At 42.9% G+C, this 24,871-nt stretch overlaps 1 protein-coding gene across 2 annotated transcripts in view; it reads left to right on the top strand.

Moving 5' to 3' along the window:
* Ino80 (INO80 complex ATPase subunit) overlaps positions 1-24,871 on the top strand; it is a 103,952-nt gene that overhangs the window by 2,612 nt on the left and 76,469 nt on the right. For both annotated transcript variants that reach the window (XM_070005833.1, XM_070005832.1), the window contains exons 2-8: positions 13,333-13,518; positions 13,689-13,858; positions 14,165-14,232; positions 15,970-16,158; positions 19,069-19,189; positions 22,857-23,071; positions 24,642-24,695. In XM_070005833.1, the coding sequence (XP_069861934.1) occupies positions 13,376-13,518; positions 13,689-13,858; positions 14,165-14,232; positions 15,970-16,158; positions 19,069-19,189; positions 22,857-23,071; positions 24,642-24,695 (960 nt within the window). In that variant the 5' untranslated portion in view covers positions 13,333-13,375. The remainder of the gene's footprint in view (positions 1-13,332; positions 13,519-13,688; positions 13,859-14,164; positions 14,233-15,969; positions 16,159-19,068; positions 19,190-22,856; positions 23,072-24,641; positions 24,696-24,871) is intronic.

Genomic DNA, 24,871 nt, shown 5'->3' with positions numbered 1-24,871 from the left:
ACCTCATTAGTGGTAACATTTTGGATCACAAAGTAACATTTTGGAACTACATACCTATAAAATATAGTCCAAATGTGTAGAAGTATAGGTCTGCTATGTAATGTTTGCAAGATGACAAATAGATACATTTTGGAAAAAAGTATCTCTGTCATTAATATACCATAAATGATAATATTGTAAAGGTTGCATACATTTTAGATTCTACAAAGAGTATTGTTTTTAAGTGTTTAAATTCCATTTTTTAAAAAACGTTCTGAGTTTTTTCCCCTTCCTTTTTTTTTTTTTTTTTTTTTTGTTGTTGTTGTTGTTGCCAGTCCTGGGTCTTAAACTCAGGACCTGGGCACTGTCCCTGAGTCACAGTGCCATTTCTGGCTTTTCTGTTTATGTGGTACTGAGGAATTGAACCCAGGGCTTCATGCATACTACGCAAGCACTCTACCACTAAGCCACATTACCTGCCCTCAAAACAGTGTTTAAATAGGAGAGGGTGATCATGTTTGGCCCATTAGGGCATTTTTTTGTTTGTTTAGTTCTAGTTTGCAAAGTAGAGATTATATAATTTCCACTTCTGAGATTAAGTGAAATGTTAACAAACAGCATATCAGTAAATCTTAGTTTGCTTTCTTCCTTGAGTGGGTACATTTGCCAAATTTGTTAAATAATAGGAAGGAACACCATATCTGGATGTGAGATTTCTTGAGTATGTTCTGGAATTACTACTGAGTTTCATTCAATTTTACATGTAGTAGCTTTTCTGGTAAGAAATTAATATTGTAATAATAAAGTTTGGGCTGGGTGCTGGTGGCTCAAGCCTGTAATACTAGCCGCTCAGGAGGCTGAGATCTGAGGGGTGCAGTTGAAAGCCAGCCTAGGCAAGAAAGCCCATGATACTCTTAGCTCCAATTTAACCACAGAAAACAGGAAATGGAGCTATGTCCCATAGTGGTAGAGCACTACTATCCTTGAGCACAATAGCTCAGGGATAGTGCTGGATCCCTGAGGTAAAACCCCACAGCTGACCCCCTCCAACCCCCCCCCCCAAAAATGAAGGAGCTGGGAATGTGGCTTAGTGCTTGCCTAGCATGCACGAAGTCCTGGGTTCGATTCCTCAGTGCCACATAAACAGAAAAAGCTGGAAGTGGTGCTGTAGCTCAAGTGGTAGAGTGCTAGCCTTGAGCAAGAGAAGCTCAAGGACAGTGCCCAGGCCCTGAGTTTCAGCCCCAGGACTGGGGGGAAAAAAAGTTTGATAAATGTGTGCATGAACAGAAAAATGGGCAATAAACAGTGTGGTATAAAGGATACCAGGCCAGATGACTAATTCTTCTTGTAAATATACTTGATGCATTGCTAGAAAGGTCAACAAAATGTTACTCATTCAAAGAAAGATATGAAAAGTAAAAATTAAAAATAACATGTAGGGCTGGGAAGGTGGCTCAGTGGTAGAGTGCTTGCCTCACATGCATGAGTCCCTGGGTTTGATTCCTCAGCACCACATAAACAGAAAAAGCCAGAAGTGGTGCTGTGGTTCAAGTGGTAGAGCGCTAGCCTTGAGCTGAAGAGCTGAGGGACAGCGCCCAGACCCCGAGTTCAGGTCCCAGGACGAACAAAAAAATAAAAAAATAAAAAATAAATAAACTTATAAGCCAGGTGCAAGTGGCACATGCCTGTAGTCCTAGCTACTTAGGAAACTGAGATCTGAGGATCCCAGTTCAAAGCCAGCTGAGGCAAGAAAGTGTAAGACTCTTATGTCCAATTAGTCACTGAAAAAGCCAGAAGTGGGGCTGGGAAGGTGGCTCAGTGGTAGAGTGCTCGCCTTGTATGCCTGAGGCCCTGGGTTCGATTCCTTAGCACCACATAAGCAAAAAGAAAAAAGCCGGAAGTGGCGCTGTGGCTCAAGTGGTAGAGCGCTAGCCTTGAGCTGAAGAGCTCAGGGACAGCACCCAGGCCCAGAGTTCAGGCTCCAAGACCGGACCCAAAAAAACAACAACAAAACAAAAGTGATAGAGCACTCGCCTTGAAAAGGCCAGAAGTGACACTGTGGTTTAAATGGTAGAGCAATAGTGCCCCTGATGAGCAAAAAGGTGGTGATGGGGAATGTGTGTGTGTGTGTGTGTGTGTGTGTGTGTGTGTGTGTGTGTGTGTGTGTGTGTGTGTGTTTGTAGAAACAATGGTATAGCTTCTGGTATAAGGCCCTGGATTCAATTTATGTCTATGTATTAAAAAAAAAAAATTGAGGCCATATAGACTGGTATTGTAATTCCATCTCTAGGAGGCTGACGCAGGATGGCCAGTTTGAGACCAGCCTTGTCTAGAGCCAGTTACTACATTAAAAACCTAAGGGGAAGAAAAAGAACCTGCATTTCCTTGGTTAAGGGACTGCAGTGTAGCAGACCCTTGTTATCCTCACGTATAGGGTTCCAGTGAGACCCATTGAGGACAAAAGCTGCATACTCAGGATGCATAGATTTCAATCCTCTAAAATCACTCAGACTTCACCTGCATTGGACAAATAGTAGGTGCAAGTGCCACTAATTGGAAAGTCCAGTATTTTCATAGAAATTACTGTCCTGTACATTAATACTGCTCACCAAAACTATGTCTTAGTTCATGTTCTTTTTTTTTTTTTTTTTTTTTTTGGGTCCGGTCGGGGGGCCTGAACTCTGGGCCTGGGCGCTGTCCCTCAGCTCTTCAGCTCAAGGCTAGCACTCTACCACTTGAGCCACAGTTCCACTTCCAGGTTTTTTTTCTGCTTATGTGCTGCTGAGGAATAGAAACCGGGGCCTCATGCATGCAAGGCAAGCGCTTTACCACTGAGCCCCCTTCCCCGCCCTTAGTTCATGTTCTTTATCTTGAATGCTGCAGATATTTGATATTTGATTCATCTTTCCCTTATGTCACCTACCTTCTACTAAAGATGCTCTACCTCTTAGCAAACCTCAAGTTTCACCATATCAGTAAACATCTTATCCGCTCTTTTTGGCTTAGAGAGGATCACCACAGATTTACCTTGCTTTAGGAACACTTGCTTTTGCGGAGAAACAGTTTCACAGAATTAAAGTTAAGGAAACACTAAACAGACCATATTGTGATTTAAACACAGCTCAAGATAACATGTAACTGACTGCGAGCTTCTCCCACGGATGGAGCTGGATAATGATTGAGCAGAAATTTAAAATTTTGGTGTTTGAAATTACTTCTTTTTTTCAAAAACCTTTTTTTTTGGGGGGGGGGGTCTGGTCGTGGAGCCTGAACTCTGGGCCTGGGCGCTGTCCCTCAGCTCTTCAGCTCAAGGCTAGCACTCTATCCCTTGAGCCACAGCGCCATTTCTGGCTTTTTTCTTTTTTTGGGGGGGTCCGGTCATGGGGCCTGAACTCTGGGCCTGGGCGCTGTCCCTGAGCTCTTCAGCTCAAGGCTAGTACTCTACCACTTGAGCCACAACGCCACTTCTGGCTTTTTTCTTTTTGCTTATGTGGTGCTGAGGAATTGAACCCAGGGCCTCATGCATGCAAGGCAAGCGCTTTACCACTGAACCACCTTCCCAGTCTTCAAAAACCTTTTTTGAACCATGCTCTGTTAAAACTGTAACCCTTTAATATATGGACTTACGGTATGTCTACCCCTAAGATTTTTGAGGAATTTTTTTTTTTTCCTGGTCAGTGGTGGGGCTTGAACTCTGGGCCTGGGCGCTGTCCCTGAGCTCTTCAGCTTAAGACAAGTGCTTTCCCACTTGAGCCACAGTGCCACTTCTGGTTTTCTGGTTGTTAATTGGAGATAAGACTCACAGAGAGGGGCTGGGAAGGTGGCTCAGTGGTAGAGTGCTTGTCTTTTTTTTTTTTTTTTTTTTGGGTCCGGTCGTGGGGCTTGAACTCTGGGCCTGGGTACTGTCCCTCAGCTCTTCAGCACCACATAAGCGCTCTACCACTGAGCCACCTTTCCAGCCCCCAAGAGTGCTTGTCTTGCATGCATGAGGCCCTGATTCCTCAGCACTACATAAACAGAAAAAGCCAGCAGTGGTGCTGTGGCTCAAATGGTAGAGCGCTAGCCTTGAGCTGAAAGAGCTGAGGGACAGCGGCCAGGCCCAGAGTTCAGGTCCCACAACTGACAAAAAAGAAAAAAGAAAAAGAGTCTCACCAACTTCTCCCTGCTGGGGCTCAGCTTCCTGAGTAGCTAGGATTACAGGCATGAGCCACCAGTACCTGGTTTAAGCAGGAGGGAAGGTTCCATAAAATGGTGAAGGTAGTGATTGTGCTTTCATTTAAGATAAAGAAATTTGACTCATGGCTTTGGTAGAGTATTTGGTATGGTGTGAGACTGGATTTTATCTGCAGATTGAAATAAAATAGATACCTTGGAAAATTACAGTTAACTTGAAAGTTGGATATTGCTTGACAGAGCTTCAATAATGAGTAGTTTGTTTTCAAACTTACTCGCAGGAGAAGGAGGCTAAAGTTTAAGAACATACCTAGACACGCGATTTGGTTTATAAAGCCAAAAACTTTAGTGATCCAACTAGTATACTCCCCTAAAAATACCACTCTCAATCCTTGCCCTGACTTCAATTAGAACTATGAGAAAAAAACTTATTTAAAAATTTTACACACACACACACACACACACACACACACACACACACACGCGCGCGCGCACACACGAACCAAACTGATTGAAATAGATACACACAGGAACTAAGTGGAATGAAATAGGCAGTCATGATAGTTAAGGCAATTAGACTTGGTTAGCCCTTAGCTTGTGTATTTAGGGGCAATAATGAGATACAATTCAAGAATTATTTTTAAGCCGGGCGCTGGTGGCTCACGCCTGTAATCCTAGCTACTCAGGAGGCTGAGATCTGAGGATCGCAGTTCAAAGCCAGCCTGGGCAGGAGAGACCGTGAGACTCCTATCTCCAATAAACCACCAGAAAACCGGAAGTGGCGCTGTAGCGCAAGTGGTAGAGCGCTAGCCTTGAGCTGAAGAGCTGAGGGACAGCGCCCAGGCCCAGAGTTCAAGCCCCATGACCGACAAAAAAAAAAAGAATTATTTTTATAAACAGGATGTGTTCCTATCTCTATCAACTCTGAGATTTGGGGCTCTAAGCCTTTATGAAGCAAAGTACTCATTAACTTTGAAAATATCTTCATCATGTATCCTGATAGCTAGAACCATATATTCAACAGAAATTCTGATTTTATTCCACACAGTGTTTTTTCATCTTCCCTATTTCGAGTTGTTGAGCATTTGCCATACTTGAGACTGTATTAATAGTCTGTGGGGAATACAAGTGAATTGATCCAGTTGTATATGTATGTATACAGAGAAAGAATTTGTACAAAAATATACACAAAAAAGTGCCAGAGAGAAGGATTAACCTGATTTTTGACAGCTTTCTTATGCAGCTCAGGCTGGATTCTCTTGCCCCTGCTTCCCCAGTGATGTGATTACAAGCTTATAAACTGGTTAAAAAACACACCTTGCTTGTTTGTTTTTCAAATATATTGACTCAAATCCCAGTTGTCTGGGAGGGACCTAAAACAACAACAATGTTTTGAGACATTAATTTTCATTAGTTCAAAGGTCTAAATCTGTTTGGTTAGTATAAGCAATGTAGTCCAGTGGTACTGAAAAAATAGTTGAATCACTGCTACATCTCTAGATAACCTTGATTGGGATTTTAGCTCTCCCTCCTGTTAACTTTGTGATCTTTGGATAGCTCCCCGCTCCCCTCCCACCAGTCCTGGGCTTGAACTTGGGGCCTAGAATTGGTGCTGTGGCTCAAGTGGTAGAGTGTTAGCCTTGAGCAAAAAGAAGCTCAGGGACAGTGCCCAGGCACTAAGTTCAAGCCCCAGGACTGGCACAAACAAAAGAAAAAAAAAAAAAGAAAAGCAGAGGTAGGTCTTGCTGGCTTACACCTGTAATCATACCTACTTATGAGGCTGAAATCTGAGAATTGTAGTTTGAGGCCTGAGCAGGAAAGTCCATGAGACTCTTATGTCCAATTAGCTATCCAAAAAGCTGGAAGTAGAGGTATAGCTCAAGTGATAGAGTGCTAGCCTTGCACAAAAGCTCAGGGACAGTGTCCAGGTCCTGAGTTTGAGTTCCAGCATTAGCATGCACACACATAAAAATAGATAGTAGTAGAATGCTACCTCGTGCAAGGCCCTTGATTTGATCCCCAAGGATCAAATAAATTAAAATCTAAAAAAGGTTTTCAGTTTTTACAAAAGCTTTATTACATTGGGCAATCATCTGGATTTGTCCTACAAGCCAAATCTGTGTGAACCCATGCTGTAGAGTTTTGGCTCTACAGCTTCTTGTTGTATAATCTTTTGTACATTACTTAACTTCTAGGCTTTAGTTTTGTGTTTGGAATTAGATTAATAGTATCTAGTTTATAGAACTTTTAATAATAAAACCAGAGAACCAGAGATAGAATGACCATGGTTTAAAGCCTGCCTGGACAAAAAGTTATCAAGACTATCTCAAAGAACAAACCAGATTGGTAGTTACTTTTTTTATTTTTGGTCGGTTGTGGGGCCTGAACTCTGGGCCTAGGCACTGTCCCTCAGCTCTTCAGCTCAAGGCGAGTGCTCTACCACTTGAGCCACAGCGCCACTTCAGCTTTTTCTGCTTATGTGGTGCTGAGGAATCGAACCCAGGGCCTCATGGGTGCAAGACAAGCACTCTATCACTGAGCCACCTTCCCAGCCCGATAGTTAAATTTTTGTGAGAGTCAGGTGTATTCAGTGGTTCATCACTAGCCCTGAGCAAAATTGTGAGACCCTATCTGAAAAATAAGTGGGGAATGGCTCAACTGGTGGACATTTTGCCTAGCTAGCTCACAGTCCTGAATTCAAACTCCAGTACTGTCCACAACCAAAAGAAACAAAAGATAATTTATGTGAAGTGCTTGATGCTATCTCTGACATAGTGTTTAATAAATGGTGTGTGTGTGTGTGTGTGTGTGTGTGTGTGTGTGTGTGTGTGTGTGTGTGTGTGTGTGTGTGTGTGTGTGTGTGTGTGTGTGTGTGTGTGTGTGTGTGTGTGTGTGTGTGTGTGTGTGTGTGTGTGTGTGTGTGTTGGAAGGGGAGGCGTTAGTCCTGGGGCTTGAACCTGGGCACCGTCCCTAAGCTTTTTCACTCAAGGCTAACACTCTACCACCGGAGCCACAGTACCACTTGTAGTGTTTTTTGAGTAGTTTATTGGAGATAAGAATCTCATAGACTTTCCTGCTAGCTTTGAACCTCAATCCTCAGATCTCAGCCTTCTGAGTAGCTAGGATTACAGGTGGGAGCCACCAGCACCTGGCTTACAAAAAAATATATATATATATTTTTTTTTATTTTTTTAAATTTTCTGGTCGTGGGGCCTGAACTCTGGGACTGGGCGCTGCCCCACAGCTCTTCAGCTCAAGGCAAGCGCTCTACCACTTGAGCCACAGCGCCATTTCTGGCTTTTTTTTTTTTTTTTTGGCTTATGTGGTGCCGAGGAATCGAAGCCAGGGCCTGGAGCATGCAAGGCAAGCACTCTACCGCTGAGCCACCTTCCCAGCCCCACAAAAATATATTTTTAAATTTTGCTTTTTATATTTTCCTTTTAATGACTAACATTTTGTTGGCCTTCTAGCAATATATTCAACCATAGGTACAGAGGAAACTAGAATTACTTGGCTTAGTATTTTTTTCAACTGAGGATGGCTTTGAGAGCCTTAATCAATTTTTCTTTTTTGGGGGTGGGGAGAGGTGTGTGATAAAAGATTTGAAGGAACAGTTCATCCAAATCACAAAGGTAGTTTGGATGTGCTTTTCGGCTTGTGACAATGTATGATACTGGTAGGCAGGAAAAACCAAACCTAAGTACTACTTTTTCTCTAAATATTCTTCAAAAATGGTTTTCCCATTTAAAAATTTTTAATGTTTTATTATCTTTTAAGTACTTGTATGAAGAAATTTCTATTCAATACAGCTGTTTCTTGATTGATGTCATGCCCCCCCCCTTTTTTTTTTTGTCGGTCATGGGGCCTGAACTCTGGGCCTGGGCGCTGTCCCTCAGCTCTTAAAGCTAGCCCTCTACCACTTGAGCCACAACACTACTTCCAGCTTTTTCTGCTTATGTGGTGCTGAAGAATTGAATCCAGGGCCTCATGCATGTAAGGCAAGCACTCTACCACTGAGCTGCCTTCCCAGCCCTCGATGAGATTCTTATCTCCAATTAACTACCAGTATACCAGTACTAGAAATGTAGCTCAAAGTGAAGATTATTAGCCTTGAGCAAAAGAGCTCAGAGGGATGGTGCCCAGACCCAAGTTCAAGCCCAACAACCAACTAAAAAAAAGTCACATTTTATATGATTCCATTTATACATTTTTTATAAAATGGCTGAAAAAAAGATTAGTAGTTGATTGTTGCTGTCATGGGAAATTGACTATAAATAGGTAAAACAAACTCTTTGGGGAGTGAGTGTAATCGGACCAAAATGTTCTTACATTGTCGTGATGATGGCACAAGTCTATAAACTTACCAAGTCACAGAACTATACGTTTAAATGACATAAATTTCACAGTATGGGGCTGGGATTGTGGCTTAGTGATGAGTACTTCCTTAGCATTCATGAAGCCCTGGGTTCCATTCCTTAGTATCACATAAACAGAAAAGCCAGAATTGGCGCTGTGGCTCAAGTGGTAACCTTGAGCAAAATCAGCTCAGGGACAGTGACCAGGCGCTGAGTTCAAGCCCCAGGTCTGGCAAAGAAAAAAATTCATAGCATATCAGTGTTGGCAAAATAAAGAGAGTATTAAAAGTACTTTTTAAAAGATTTTAGTAGTTGGGCACCTGGCTGCTCAGGAGGCTGAGATCTGAGCATGGCATTTCAAAACTATCCTGGGCAGAAAAGTCCCCATGAGACTCCTATCTCCAATTAACTGTTTAAAAGAAAAAAACAAAACCCAAAGTGCCAATGTGACTCAAGTTGTAGAGTACTATCCTTGAGCACGAAAAAAAAGCTCAGGAATAGCACCCATGTCAAGCCCCATGACCGCAAAAAAAAAAAAAAAAAAAAAAAAAAAAAAAATTTTTTTTTGAGCAGGGTATACTTAGAGGAGAAATCTGAAGGCATAATGCTCCTGTAACTCAAGTACAGATAATCATAACAAATATCAGAAAGTAGAAATAAGGATTTTGGGGGGGAAGGATTGGGAGGGCACAGGAATGGAGGAAGGCAGGGTGAGCAAATGTCACTGTATTGAATGTACATTATAAAACATGAACTATGTGCCGGGCGCCGGTGGCTCACGCCTGTAATCCTAGCTACTCAGGAGGCTGAGATCTGAGGATCGCGGTTCAAAGCCAGCCTGGGCAGGAGAGACTGTGAGACTCCTATCTCCAATAAACCACCAGAAAACCGGAAGTGGCGCTGTAGCTCAAGTGGTAGAGCGCTCGCCTTGAGCTGAAGAGCTGAGGGATAGCGTCCAGGCCCAGAGTTCAAGCCCCACGACCGACAAAAAAAAAAAAAAAAAACATGAACTATGTAACAAGGGAAGGGATAGGAATGGGGAAAAACAGGGAGAACAAAGGAAAGGGGCAACATTGACCAAAAAGTATTCTATTATAACCTGACTTATAGTATTGTAACCCCTTTGTACAACTACTGAACAACAATAGTAATTTTTGTTGTTGTTGTTGGTCATGGGGCTTGAACTCTGGGCATGGGTGCTGCTCTTCAGCTCAAGGCGAACCCTATGCCACTTGAGCCACAGCAACACTTCCTGTTTTCTTTTTTTTTTTTTTTTTGTCGGTTGTGGGGCTTGAACTCTGGGCCTGAGTGCTGTCCATCAGTTCTTCAGCTCAAGGAGAGCACTCTACCACTTGAGCTACCGCGCCACTTCCGGTTTTCTGGTGGTTTATTGGAGATAGGAGTCTCACAGTCTTTCCTGCCCGGGCTGGCTTTGAACTGCGATCCTCAGATCTCAGCCTCCGGAGTAGCTAGGATTACAGGCGTGAGCCACCAATACCCCGCATAATTTTTTAAATGAAATAAAAAAACATCTCCTTTGAAAATTGAGATCTAACATGGCTCTCTTAGGTTTTGTTCTTTTTCCAGACTTAACATTAATTTTCTTCAGAGGGGAAGGCTACCTATACGTTACAGTTATTGGGTACATTTCAGTGATCAGAATTAGAACAGGTCTTCATGCCCAAATCCTCCCTAATTTGAAACTATATACAAAGTGTTTCAGATGTCATAGTAATAATTATTTACAAAAGAACATATATTCATTCTGGGGGTTGGGAAGGTGGCTCAGCAGTAGAGTGCTTGCCTTGCATGCATGAGGCCTTGGGTTCAGTTCCTCAGCACCACATAAACAGAAAAAGCCAGAAATGGCATTGTGGCTCAAGGGGTAGAGCATTAGCCTTGAACTGAAGAGCTCAGGGGCAGCGCCCAGGCCCTCAGTTCAAGCCCCAGGACTGGCAAAAACAAAACAAAAACAAAATTAGTTCTGTTTCTTTGTAGCAGGATGCAAACAGCACCAGTGGTAGTCATGCTAGCAAAGCTCTGTCTGGTGGGATGTGCTCCAAAAGCTATAGGGACTGATGGTTAGCTTTATGAAGCCAGTAAAAACCACTGAAGAGAGCTGGGAAGGTGGCTCAGTGATAGAGTGCTTGCCTTGTATGCCTGAGGCCCTGGGTTTGATTCTTCAGCACCACATAAGCAAAAAGAAAAAAGCTGGAAGTGGCGCCTTGACTCAAGTGGTAGAGCGCTTGCCTTGAGCTGAAGAGCTGAAGGACAGCGCCCAGGCCCAGAGTTCAGACCCCATGATTGAACCAAAAACAAACAAACAAAAAACCACTGAAGAGACTGGCATTAGTGGTATTGGTTATCTAGAACCAGAAGTAATAGCTTAGCATACTTATTTCTCCTGAAAGTGGAGATCAGGTTAGTTAAAAGGCAGAGTTTCTACAACCAGGAACGCTGCCCTACTCCCACAGGCCCCTAATCAGGTGTCTGTCCTTTTCAAGTCAGGCACCAGTTAGGGATGAGAATCCGTCCTCTCAGTTGTGTTCTGTGGCAGTAGTAGGGCTTCAGCTCAGGACCTCTCACTCAGGCTTTCTTTCCTTCTCACAGCTGGCACTCTACCACTTGGACCATTCCTCTAGTTTTCCAGCATTTTGCTGGTTAAAGCTTCTCACAGATTTGTCTCCCCATAATGGGTTCTCAGCTCTCAGCTTCCTAAATGGATAGAGTTGCAGCCATGAGCCACAGGCATCACCTAACTCAGTTTTCTAAACTACAGCCAAACTTCTTAGCTGCAACAAATAATTCCATTCAATGCATGTCCACTAGGTTAAGTCTAAAGCTCTACTTGGCTCTCCTGAAGATCTATTACAAAAAGCATCTTTCTATGAAACAACTGCTCTTATGCTATTTATTTTAACAGATAATGAAACTAGTACAATTAAAGAAGGGATGGAGGTAAGGAGAGAGAGGGAAGGGAAAAGATGAAATGAAGAAGGGGACAGGAAGAGGAAGAAAAGGGAACAAGGAATATGTTAAGGAAGTTGCTATATATTTTATTTATTTTGAGATAAGGTCTCACCATGTAGTCTAGGCTAGCCTAGAACTCACTATGTGGCCCAGGCTGTCCTTGAACTCACAGTCCCCTCAGCTCTACTTCTAAATTGCTGGGGTTACAGATATAAGCCACCAGTCCCTACCTGACTGTATATTTTATTATTTGTTTGTTTGTTTGTTTGTTTGTTTGTTTATGGTTGGTCGTGGGGCCTGAACTCTGGGCCTGGGCACTGTCCCTCAGCTCTTCAGCTCAAGGCTAGTCCTCTACCACTTGTCACAGAGCCACTTCTGGCTTTTTCTGCTTATATGGTGCTGAAGAATCAAACCCAGGGCCTCATGCATGCAAGGCAAGCATTCTACCACTGAGCTACCTTCCCAGACCTGACTGAATATTTTAAATGAATAGCTGTACCCTGGTGGTTCATGCCTATAATCCCAGCTACTCAAGAAGCCAAGATCTGAGGCTCAAGGTTCAAAGCTAGGCTGGGCAGGAAAGTCCATGAGACTCATCTCCAATTAATCACCTGAAAACCAGAAATGGCACTGTGGCTCAAAGTGGTAGAGCACTGGCCTTGAGCTGAAGAGCTGAGGGATAGTGCCCAGGCCCAGAGTTCAGGCCCCACAACTGACCAAAAATAAAAGTCTCACAGACTTTCCTGCCTGGGCTGGCTTTGAACGGTGATCCTCAATCTTAGCCACCTAAGTAGTTAAGATTACAGGTGTGAGCCACCAGCACCTATTTTCAGCTGTGACCTTTATTGTTTTTGTTTTTCTGTTTTGTTTTGTTTTTTTGGGGTCCAGTTGTGGGGTCTGAACTCTGGGCCTGGGCGCTGTCCCTCAGCTCTTCAGCTCAAGGCTAGCACTCTACCACTTGAGCCACAGTGCCACTTCGGCTTTTTTCTTTTTGCTTATGTGGTGCTGAGTAATCGAACCCATGGCCTCAGACATGCAAGGCAAGTGCTCTTGCATGAGCCACCTTCCCAGCCCCCTTTATTGTTATTATAAAGGTGATGTATAGAGAAATTATAGTTACATAAGTCAGGTAAAGAGTACATTTAAAAAAATTTTTTTGTCAGTCATGGGACTTGAAGTTTTACATCTTGGTCTCTGATTTCTTCCTTCCTTCTTCCTTCCTTCCTTCCTTTTTTTCTTTTGGTCCGTGGTGGGGCTTGAACTCTGGGCCTGGGTGCTGTCCCTCAGCTCTTCAGCTCTTCAGCTCAAGGCAAGCGCTCTACCACTTGAGCCATAACACCACTTCCGGCCTTTTCTGCTTATATGGTGCTGAGAAATCGAACCCAGGGCCTCATGCATGTAAGGCAAGCACTCTACCCCTGAGCCACCTTCCTAGTCCCCTTTCCTTCTTTTTATGTGTGTATCTGTCTTTGGTTTTGAACTCAGGGGCTGGGCACTGTTCTTGTCCTTTTTTGCTCAAGGCTAGCACTAGCTCTTTTTTTTTTTTTTTTTTTTTTGGTTGGTCGTGGGGCTTGAACTCTGAGCTTGGGTGCTGTCCCTATGCTCTTCAGCTCAAGATGAGCGCTCTACCACTTGAGCCACAGTTCCACTTCCAGTTTTCTGGTGGTTTATTGAAGATAAGAAACTCACGGACTCTCCTGCCCAGGCTGGCTTTGAACCGTGATCCTCAGATCTCAGACTCCTGAGTAGCTAGGATTACAGGCGTGAGCAGCACCAGCACCTGACTAGTACTAGCTCTTGAGCCACAGCTTCACTTCCTGTCTTTTATTTTTAATTACCTATCTCCATTCTGCAGCCGTGTAGTCGGAGGCGCTTGTGCATGAAGACAGATTTGTTCTATGGCCTCGGAGTTGGGTGCCGGGGACGATGGCAGCAGCACTGAGCTGGCAAAGCCCCTCTATCTTCAGTACCTGGAGAGAGCCCTCCGGTTGGATCATTTCCTGCGACAAACATCCGCCATCTTCAATAGGAATATTTCTAGGTATGTTATTTCGTTTGCTTAACACATTTCTGTTTGTCATCATAATTGCTTTATGATTCTTAATATTGAAAAGTTAATTTTTTCAGATAATCAGTTGGTTTTATATAGAGTGTCCAGTTCTATTAACCTTAACTTTTCTGATTACTTGCTTATTATCTTTCAATTTATAGTGATGACAGTGAAGATGGGTTGGATGACAATAATCCCTTATTGCCCCAGTCTGGGGATCCCTTAATACAAGTAAAAGAAGAACCCCCTAATTCACTGCTTGGTGAAACTTCTGGAGCAAGCAATTCTGGAATGTTAACCCCGTACTCACTTAATGGAGTTCTGCAGTCAGGTCAGGGTGGTATGATGTTCTCTTTTTGTTGTTGTTGTTGGTTGTGGGGGCTGAACTCTGAGCCTGGGCGCTGTCAGCTCCTCAGCTAAGGTGAGTGCTATACCACTTGAGCCATAGTTCCACTTCCGGCTTTTTCTGCTTATGTAGTGCTGAGGAATCAAACCCAGGGCCTCTTGCATGCAAGGCAAGTGCTCTACCACTGAGCCCCCTTCCCAGCCTCCATGTATCCTCTTTGTGTGTAGTTCTCTTTGAGTAGTCATGCTATCATTTTATTTTTAAAAAATTTTGTTATGTTTCTCTATACAGAATCAAAATCTGACAGGGGAAATTTATATAACTTTTCCAAGTTGAAGAAAAGCAGAAAGTGGCTAAAGGTAAGAGATAAACCATATCATAGTCCAAATAACCTATCAAAGTTACTGTTAGAAATTGATTCAGAGAGACTGACAAATTTTTTTCAGATATGATTATCTTTTTTTATTGTTTATTGCCAGTCCCGAGGCTTGAACTAAGAGCATGGGCACTATCCCTGAGCTTCTTTTGCTCAAGGCTAGTGCTCTACCACCTGAGCCATAGTTTTTTCTGTTTATGTGATACTGAGGAATTGAACTTAGTGCTAGTGCATGCTAGACAGGCACTCTACCACTGAGCCACATTCTCCAGCCCCTCAGGTGTGATTCTCTTATCCTACATATGTTTTTGTTTTCATTTTTAAATTTTTTGTTGCTCATGGTGTCTGAATTCTGGGCCTAAGTGCTGTTCCTCAGCTCTTTACCTCTAGGCAAGAACTCTTACCATTTGAGCCACAGTGTTTGTGGCTTTTTCTGCTTATGTGGTGCTGAGAAATCAAACCCAGGACTTCATGCGTGCTAGGCAAGCACTCTACCACTAACCCACATTCCCAGCCCAGTTAGTGGGTATTTGGGTTGTTTCTCTCTTTTCAGTTAGGCTATTTCTATTTCCTCCCTTCCTTTCCTTTGCTCTTTTTTTTTTTTTTTTTTTTTTTTTTTTTTTTTTTTGGTGCTTGTCCTGGGACTTGAACTCAGGGGTTGGATGCTGTCCTTGAGCTTCTTTTTGTTCAAGGCTAGTACCCTACCACTTGAGCCACAGCTCCATTTCCATCTCTTTTTTTTGGTAGTTTAATAGAGATAAGAGTCTTACAGACTTTCCTGCTTGGGCTGGCTTTGAACGAAGAATCTGAGATCTCAGTCTCCTTAGTAGCTAGGATTAGGGGTATGAGTCATCCCCTCCAGCCCTTTGCTCTTTTTAGTTATTTAGTTATTTAGTTATTTGCTCTTGTTAGTATTTAGTGAATTGTTGAGTATTTAGTGATTGTGCCCTCTGTGTGGCTTCAAGCCACCAGAACACAAGTGCTCCCAATTCCCTATACCTTCAGCTCCTGTGGCAAATTTGACCTTCAGGGTGATAGGTGATTTAGGCTGATTAGGGAACTTTCCTTTCCTAAGAACTTCTGTGTATGTGTGTGTGCACACTTGAAAGCAGTAGTTTGTTATTTTTTGTCATTGCTCTATAACCTGGACAAAAAACTTTGAATAACCTGGTTGCTGGTGGCACATGCCTGTACTCTTAATTACTCAGGAGGCTGAGATCTGAGGATTGCAATTCAGAGCCAGCCCAGGCATAAATGTCTGTGAGACTATTGTCTAATTAACCACTAGAAAACTGGAAGTTATGCTATGGTTCAAGTGGTAGAGAACTAGCCTTAAGTGAAAAAGCTCAGGAACAACGCCCACGTCCTGAGCCCCATGGCTGACAAAAAAAAAATTTTTTTTAAAGTTTGAATTAAGCCAGGTACTGGTGGCTCATGCCTGTAATCCTAGCTACTCAGGAGGCTGAGATCTGAGGATCACTGTTCAAAGACAGCCCGGGCAGGAATGTCCGTGAGACTCTCTTATCTTCAATAAACCACTAGAAAACTGGAAGTGGCTCTGTGGCTCAAGCAGTAGAGCTCTCATCTTGAGCTGAAGAGCGCAGGGACAGAGCCCAAGCCCAGAGTTCAAGCCCCACAACTGACAAAAAAAAAAAAAGTTTAATTAATAAGGGGATTACTTCTCAGGAAGAATTATATTTTAAATTTCACCCTGCTTCAGAGCATTCTGTTAAGTGATGAGTCCAGTGAGGCAGATTCTCAGAGTGAAGAGGAAGAAGAAGAAGATGATGATGATGATGATGACGATGAAGAAGAAGAACTCAATCTCAGCAGAGAAGAACTCCATAATATGCTTCGACTACACAAATATAAGAAACTTCACCAAAATAAGTACAGTAAAGACAAGGAGGTGAGAATTTGAAAACCCATGTTTTTTTTCTGGTTTATAGTTATTAATGATAAGTTATGTTCGCTGTAAGTGGTGGTAGTTGTTCACCATTGAGCTTTATTGAAATGTAACTCACAAACCAAAAATTTATCTTTAAAAAATACGTAGTCAGGCCAGGTACTGGTGGCTCATACCTGTAATCTTAGCTACTCTGGAGGATGAGATCTGAGGATCGTGGTTCAAAGCCAGCCTGGGCAGGAAAGTCCATGAGACACTTACCTCCAATAAACTCAGAAAAAGCCAGAGGTAACGCTGTGACTCAAGTGGTAGAGTGCTAGCCTTGAGCACAAAGAGGCTCAGGGACAGCACCCAAGCCCTGAGTTCAACGCCCCAGGATGAGAAAATAAACAAAAATATGCAGGTTTTCTTTTTTTTTTTTCCTTAGTATATTCATAGAATTGCCTTAATGTAGTCACTGTGTTAATTCTAGAATGTTTTCACCTTAGAAGGAACCCTCACACTCCTTTGCTGTTGCCCTCATTTTCTTTTTTTTTTTGCCAGTCCTGGAGCTTGAACTCAAGGCCTGGGCACTGTCCTTGAGCCTCTCTGTGCTCAAGGCTGCACTCTACCACTTGATCCACAGCACCACTTCTGGCTTTTTCTGTGTATGTGGTGCTGAGGTATCAAACCCAAGGCTTCGTGCATGCTAGGCAAGCACTCTACCACTGAGCCACATTCCCAGCCCTGTTGCCTTTCATCTTCCTCCATAGTGCCAGGCTAGTTTTATCTCACGCTTCCTTTTTATGATTTACAGTTTCTTTTGTTTCTGGACAGTGTTAGGAATTGAATTCAGAGCACCATTCTAAACATTTATACAAATGGAATGTGACAACATGTGTTTTGTGTCCAGCTTCTCAAGATTTCAAGGTTCCTCTATATTATTATCACTTTATTCCTTTTTTTTTTTTTTTTTGGTGATGAGGCTTGAACTCAGGGACTGGGAGCTGTCCCTGTGCTTTTGTGCTCAAGGCTAGTATTCTATCACTTGGAGTCACAGCTCCACTTCCAGTTTCTGATGGTTAATTGGAGATAAGAGTGTCATGGGCTTTCCTGCTCAGGCTGTCTTTGAGTCCCAACCTTGGATCTCAGTCTCCTAGTAACCGATTAAAAGTGTGAGCCACCAATTCCCAGCTCTTGTGTATGTTTCTGTATATGGTATATATATTTTCCTTTTTCTTAGCTATATATGTAAAGGATTTGTTTCTTCATGTGATAACTAGGTTTAATTTTTTGAGGAGCAGCCAGAATGTTTGTAGTCTGATGATCAGTTGTTAATGCATTTGGGCTGTGAGAAAAACTCTTTATACTAATAACAGAGTGATGATAATTCTAAGTTACAAGTATCCAAACACTGTTAAGAAAGCATTCTGGCCGGGCGCTGTTGGCTCATGCTTGTAATCCTAGCTCCTCAGGAGGTTGAGATCTTAGGATCACCATTCAAAGCCAGTCCGGGAAGAAAAATCTGTGAGACTCTGATCTCCAATAAACCACTGGAAAACTGGAAGTGGTGCTGTGGCTCAAGAGAGGTAGAGTGCTCGCCTTGAGCTGAAGAGGGCAGGGACAGCACCCAGGTCCAGAGTTCAAGCCCCATGACCGACCAAAAAAAAAAAAAAAAAAAAGAAACCATTCTGACTTTTGCCAGAGGTGTTGCCCATTGTACATAATGAGTAATAGCACTTTTGAAGACCTAATTATTTTCCAGAAATTAATTCTTGAAGTTTGAAGTTAGTCACCTTTGAAAACTGTGCTGAAACTTACAAACCTGGAGAAGTTGGAATACAGTAGAATATTGTTATACTCATTTATTCAGTAGCAGTAGTCAGTATCATTTGCAATAAAGTATTTGACAGGCTTTATTATTTTCTGGATGAAAAAATCAGATTGTAGTTCTGATGTTTGAAGACTGTCATAATAGTAACAGACTATCTTAATGAGAGATGTAAACAGAAGACTTGAAAAAGATTGGAGAATTTGACTAGCCACTATTTGCAATAAATACAAATCTAAGAGCTAGAACAGCAAGCACTAGGATCATAGAAAATCTGGAGAGTGGGCTAGGATGGTGGCTCAGTGGCAGAGTGCTTGTGTTGCATGCATGAGGCCCTGGGTTTGGTTCCTCAGTACCACATAAGCAGAAAAAGCTGAAGTGGCGCTGTGGCTCAAGAGGTAGAGTGCTAGCCTTGAGCTGAAGAGCTCTGGGACAGCGCCCAGGCCCAGAGGTCAAGCCCCACGACCAAAAAAAAAAAGTCTGAAGAGCAGATTGGTGCTGATGGCTCACTCCTGTAATCCTAGCTACTTAGGAGGCTAAGATCTGAGGATCACAGTTCAAAGCCAGCCAAGGCAGGAAAGTCCATGGGACTCTTACCTCCAACCACCAGAAAACTGGAAGTGGTGTTGTGGCTCAAGTGGTGGAGTTCTCGCCTTGAGCTAAGAGCTCAGGAACAGTGCCCAGGCCCAGAGTTCAAGCCCATGACTGACCAAAAAAATAAATCTGAAGAGCTATGGCAATAGAAATTTTATGATTTAAATTGAATTTCCAAGGGGATACCTTTCTTTAAGGAATGAAAATTAATCTCATGTTTCATCTTAAATATAACTCAGGAGTAAGTAACTGTCCCTGTAGAAATCTAGAACCGTAAGGAGTCTCCTTTTGTAAATGATTTCCTGCAACCTGTTTTATGCATAGCAGTGGAACCTATTTCTTTTGAAGTGAAGGAAATTCCCTTTGATATACACAGTTCTTACTGCTCTCTATTGGAAGATTATTTAGGAACTTTGGTTTCCTGTGGCTCAGCTTTCTCTCATTATAATGGTGACTGGTGGCTTTGTGGGAAACACAGGCAGGCCCGTGACAGTCTTTGCCTGCTTCAGTTGCAGCAGTACCAGTACTATAGTGCAGGCTTGCTCTCCACGTATGACCCTTTCTATGAGCAACAGCGACACTTACTTGGACCCAAAAAGAAGAAGTTCAAAGAAGACAAGAAACTTAAAGGTAACGATGTTGAATTGCCTTTCACTTTTATTCTTTCTTACTTTGAAACGTGTGTGGCTTCTTGGTACATTTAGACTTTAAATGTAGCAGCTGCTTTTCTGAAAAACCCTAGTTTCTCCTTTCTAATGAGTAGTAGTATAAGCCACATTTCACATTCAGAATCAACTAGATTCCTTGCCAAAGACTTAGGAAAATTAGTTTACTTTTTTCTTTTGCATACTTTGTCAGTGTTGAAAATATTAATAGGAAAAGTCGGTTTTGTATAGGGCATAAGATGAGTAGCTTTAAATGTTTGGAGTAAGTTGTAATTGTTGGTGTTTGAGGTGCTTTAAAATAGATTACTTCCGCCGGGCGCTGGTGGCTCACGCCTGTAATCCTAGCTACTCAGGAGGCTGAGATCTGAGGATCGAGGTTCAAAGCCAGCCCGGGCAGGAGAGACCGTGAGACTCCTATCTCCAGTAAACCTCCAGAAAACCGGAAGTGGCGCTGTAGCTCAAGTGGTAGAGTGCTCGCCTTGAGCTAAAGAGCTGAGGGACAGCGCTCAGGCCCAGAGTTCAAGCCCCACGACCGACAAAAAAAAAAAAAAAATAGATTACTTCCTGAGGTGCCCTGTAGATAATTCCCTATAGCAGTTGGAAACCAGGAAAGAAACAGGATAAGAAAGTTTTAAACTATAGGCATAGGACAGATTTTATTCCCCTGAAGGTATGAATTCTCTTAAGTCTCCTCCCTGCCAATCTTGGGGCTTGAATCCAGAGCCTGGGCTCTGTTCCTGAGCCTGTCTTGTGCTCACAGCTAGTGCTCTACCACTTGAGACAAGAGTCACTTCCTGCTTTTTCTGTTTATTTGGTTGTGATCCCAGGGTTTCATACATGCTGGGCAAGCCTTCTGCCACTAAGCCGCATTCCGAGCCTGTATGTCTCTTAACCTTGCCTTCTTTTTCCCACATCCTCCTTTTTGGGGGGGTGGGGGCGGGGGGAGCAGGGAATGAATACCAGGACTGGGGCTTGAATTTAGATCCTTCAGTTCTTTTTTTTTTTTTTAATGCTTTATTGTTATTTTAGAGGTGATATACATTATGGTCATATTTACATACATCACATAATAAGTACATTTCCTTTGTACAGTGTTATCTTTTCCCTCATTCTCTCCCATTCCCCCTCTCCCATCTCTACCCACAAGTTGCAGAGTTCACTTTGATCAATGTCCAGTGCACTCCACTGCAGCACTTTGTCACTCTTTTTCTTCAGATTCTGTGCTTTGCATCTACCCTCCCACAAATGTGCATATGATCGATTCCTCAGAAAAAACAAATTAAGAAAAAAAAAGTCCTCTTTTTTTTGGGGGGTGGGGGGAACTGGGAAGGTGACTCAGTGGTAGAATGCTTGCCTTGCATGCATGAGGTCCTGGGTTTGATTCCTCAGCACCACATGAGCAGAAAAAGCTGAAAGTGGCGCTGTGGCTCAAGTGGTAGAGTGCTAGCCTTGAGTTGAAGAACTGAGGGACAGCGCCAGGCACAGAGTTCAGGCCCATAGCCAACAACAACAACAACAAAAAGGCCTTTTTTTCCCATATTTTTGTAGTTCATTTCAGTATGTATATTTTGTATACATGTGAAAAGGTGCTTAGGCATTTCACCTTTGTGATTCTCGCCTAAGACTATCCTCTTTTGGTCTCACTGTATGTGAATATCTAGAATCCTCTGTAATTTGTCATATCCCAGTGTGTTTTAGATCATATCCCAGTGTGTTTTAGATCAATACTTCAGTTCTTTCTTGACTTTTTTTTTGCTTTAAGCCAGAGTACTACCACTTGACCCACAACTCTACTTTTACTTTTTTTTTTTTTGGTAATTAATGGGAGATAAAAGGCTTATGGATTTCTCTGCCAGGGCTACCTTCAAAGGGGGATTCTAAGATCTCAGCCTACTGAGTGGCTAGGTTTATAGGCATGAACCACTGGTGACTGGCTTAGTTTTCTCTGTGTATGTGCACTCGCGTGCTGGTCCTGGGACTTGAACTCAGCGTCTTGGTACTGAGCTGCTTTTGCTCAAGGATAATGTTCTATCTCTTGAACTACAGTTCTATTTCAGATTTTTTTAGTGGTTAATTGGTTCAGAGTTCTCTGCAAGGGCTGGCTTCCAAACCATACTCCTCAGGTTTTTACCTCCTGAGTAGCTAGGTTTACAGACATGAACCACTAGTGCTGGCTGGCTTCATTCATCCCTCCCCCATCCCGCTCCCTCTCCCTCCCTCCCTCCCTCCCTCCCTCCCTCCCTCCCTCCCTCCCTCCCTTCCCCTCTTTCCTTCCATTCTTTCTTTTTTTTTTTGTCGTTTGTCATGGGGCTTGAACTCTGGGCTTGGGTGCTGTCCCTGCGCTCTTCATCTCAAGGCGATCACTTTACTGCTTGAGCCACAGCACCACTTGGTTTTCTGGTAGTTAATTGGAGATAAGAGTCTCACCAACTTTCCTGCTGAGCTGGCTTTGAACTGAGTTCCTCAGATCTCAGCCTCCTGATTAGCTAGGATTACAGTCGAGAGCCACTGGCACCTGGCCATCCTTTTTTTTTTTTGTTAGTCATGATGCCCTTGAACTCAGGGCCTAGGCCCTGCACCTGTGCTTCTTTGGCCCAAGGCTGTCTTCCCTCCCTCCCTCCTTCCCTCCCTTCCTCCCTTCCTCCCTTCCTCCCTTCCTCCCTTCCTCCCTTCCTCCCTTCCTCCCTTCCTCCCTTTCTCTGTTGTTCTTCCTTTTTTTTTTTTTGTTGATTGTGAGGCTTGAACTCTACCTGGGAGCTTTCCTTGACCTCTTTTTGCTCAAGTCTAGCATTCTACCACTTTAAGCCACAACACTACTTTTGGCTTTCTGGTGGTTAATTGGATATAAGTGTCTCATGGTCTTTCCTGCCCAAGCTAGCTTCAAACCACAATCCTCAGTTCTCAGCCTCCTTGAGTAGTAGCTATGATGACAGGTGTGAGCCTCCAGTGTTTTTTTGTTTTTGTTTTTTTTTGTGAACTCTAGCTTTTCTTATCCTGTAGTCCCCTTACAATGTAAATTAAATTTTTATTCCTTCTTTTTTTTTTTGCTCAGTTGTGGGGCTTGAACTCTTGGCCTGGATACCATCCCTGAGTTCTCCAGCTCAAGGGTAGCACTTTACCACTTGAGCCACAGTGCCACTTCCAGTTATCTGGTTGTTAATTGGAGATAAGAGCCTCACAGACTTTCATTGCTCGGGTTGGCTTTGAACCAAGATTCTCAGATCTCAGCCTCCTGAGTAGCTAGGATTACAGGTGTGCTCACCAGTGCCTGGCTCTATTTTTTTCTTTCTGTGTTACTTTTCTTTAGGTACCTTACATGCCATAGATAGAAATAGGTTTCCTATTATTATCTGAGCCCAATAACACTTTATAAACCTTTTCTAGTGTTAAATTTAAAAGAAATTTGGTTCTTAGCTTTTGTTACGTATTTCACTTTCATGTGATCAGAAGGAGTATGTATTATTCTTTTCTAAGTTAGTAAAATCTCCCTTTTGGCGGTTTCTGTGGGTCTGAATAATAGATAAAGGAAATGACATTGCTAACCTCAGGTCTAAGGAGATGAGTTTTCACTGTGGCTCCTGCTTTTTTAATGGGAAGAAATGCATCCTGATAATTATCTGTTTCTTTTGTAGCTAAGTTGAAAAAAGTGAAGAAAAAAAGACGAAGAGATGAAGAGCTTTCCTCTGAAGAATCCCCACGTCGCCACCACCATCAGACCAAAGTCTTTGCCAAGTTTTCTCATGACGCACCTCCACCTGGCACTAAGAAGAAACACTTATCCATTGAGCAGCTTAATGCTCGTCGCAGGAAAGTATGGCTCAGCATTGTGAAAAAAGAACTACCAAAGGTAAGGAGTGCCTTCTAGCTTGTGGAAGAAGAGAATATTTTTATTCTCTGCCCTTTTTTTTTTCCCCCAGTCTTTGGGCTTGAACTCAGGGCCAGGGAATTGTCCCTGAGCTTCTTTTGTTCAAGGCTAGCACTCTACCACTTGAGCCACAGCACCACCTCTGTCTTTTTCAGTTTATGTGTTACTAAGGAATCAAACCCAGTACATCATGCATGCTAGACAAGCACTCTACCCCTAAGCCACATTCCTAGCCCCCTTATTTTTATTTTTATTTTTATTTTATTTTATTTTATTTTTTGTCGGTCGTGGGGCTTGAACTCTGGGCCTGGGAGCTGTCCCTCAGCTCTTCAGCTCAAGGCGAGCGCTCTACCACTTGAGCTACAGCGCCACTTCCGGTTTTCTGGTGGTTTATTGGAGATAGGAGTCTCACGGTCTCTCCTGCCCGGGCTGGCTTTGAACCTCGATCCTCAGATCTCAGCCTCCTGAGTAGCTAGGATTACAGGCGTGAGCCACCAGCGCCCGGCCCCCCTTATTTTTAATCTTTAGTGGTTGTTAGTGCTTGAACTCAGGGCCAGGGCGCTGTCTGCAACCTTTTTTTTTGGTCGGTCCTGCACTCTTTAGCTCAAGGGAGCACTTTACCGCTTGAGCCACAGCGCCACTTTGAGTTTTCTAGTGGTTTATTGGTGATAAGAGTCTCACGACTTTCCTGCCCAGGCTGGCTTTGAACCGTGATCCTCAGATCTCAGTCTCCTGAGTAACTAGGATGACAGGCATGAGCCACCCGTGCCCAGCTCCCAAGCTTCTTTTATTCAAGGCTAGCACTCTACCACTTGAGCCACAGTGCCACTTCTGGCTTTTTCTGTGTTACTGAGGAATGAAACCCAGGGTCTCATGCATTCTAGGCAAGAACTCTACCACTGACCCACATTCCCAGCCCTGTGTATAGTACATTTTGTATGTACATTTTTTTTTTTTTTAATTTTTTTGGTCTGTTGTGGGGCTTAAGCTCTGGGCCTGGGTGCTATCCCTGAATTCTTTTGCTCAAGAGAAGTGCTCTACCACTTGAGCTACAGTGCCACTTGCGGTTTTCTGATGGTTAATTGGAGATAAGAGTCTCTTGGACTTTCCTGCCAGGCTGGCTTTGAACCGCTATCCTCAGATTTCAGCCTCCTGAATAACTAGGATTACAGGCATGAGCCACCTGCACCTCGCTCTTTCTACAAGTTTATAGAATACTATTTAAAGGCAACTATAGGACTAGCTGATTTTGGCTTCTTTCATTGTTGCTTTATGTTCAGTGCCAAGACATATACAACTGGTGGTTTTTTGTTTTTTGTTTTTTTGTTTTTTGGTACTGGGATCGAGCCTAGCATGTTGCACTTGCTAAGCAAGAGCTTACTACTGAGCTACATCCCAGTCCAACCATGGTGGTTTTTAGAAGTAATGTCTCTTTTGTACATTCGGCATTTTATTTTTCAGTCTTTATGACTTCAATAAATGATAGCGTCAGCTTACATAATCCAATTTCAAAAATGAATCCTAGGTGAAATATTACTTTTAAATGTTTTAGGCCAACAAGCAGAAAGCTTCAGCTCGAAACCTGTTTCTCACCAATAGCCGCAAGGTAAGTTGTAGCTTTATATTTTCTATCTTGTCTTTGTTCTTGTTCTTGGATTCATTCTTGCTACTCTGTTATGATCTGTTTATCATTAATCTAATAATAGTATCTAAAAGAGTAAATAGGTCTCATTCTTTTTAATAATCAAAGTTGTTCTCCCTCGCATTTTTGGTATTTGGCAC

Source organism: Dipodomys merriami, unplaced genomic scaffold, assembly GCF_024711535.1.
Source record: "Dipodomys merriami isolate MVZ:Mamm:240054 unplaced genomic scaffold, mDipMer1.0.p SCAF_69, whole genome shotgun sequence".
Lineage (NCBI taxonomy): Eukaryota > Metazoa > Chordata > Mammalia > Rodentia > Heteromyidae > Dipodomys > Dipodomys merriami.
Note: the sequence above shows the minus strand (reverse complement) of the source record. Positions and strands in the feature narration are given on the sequence as shown.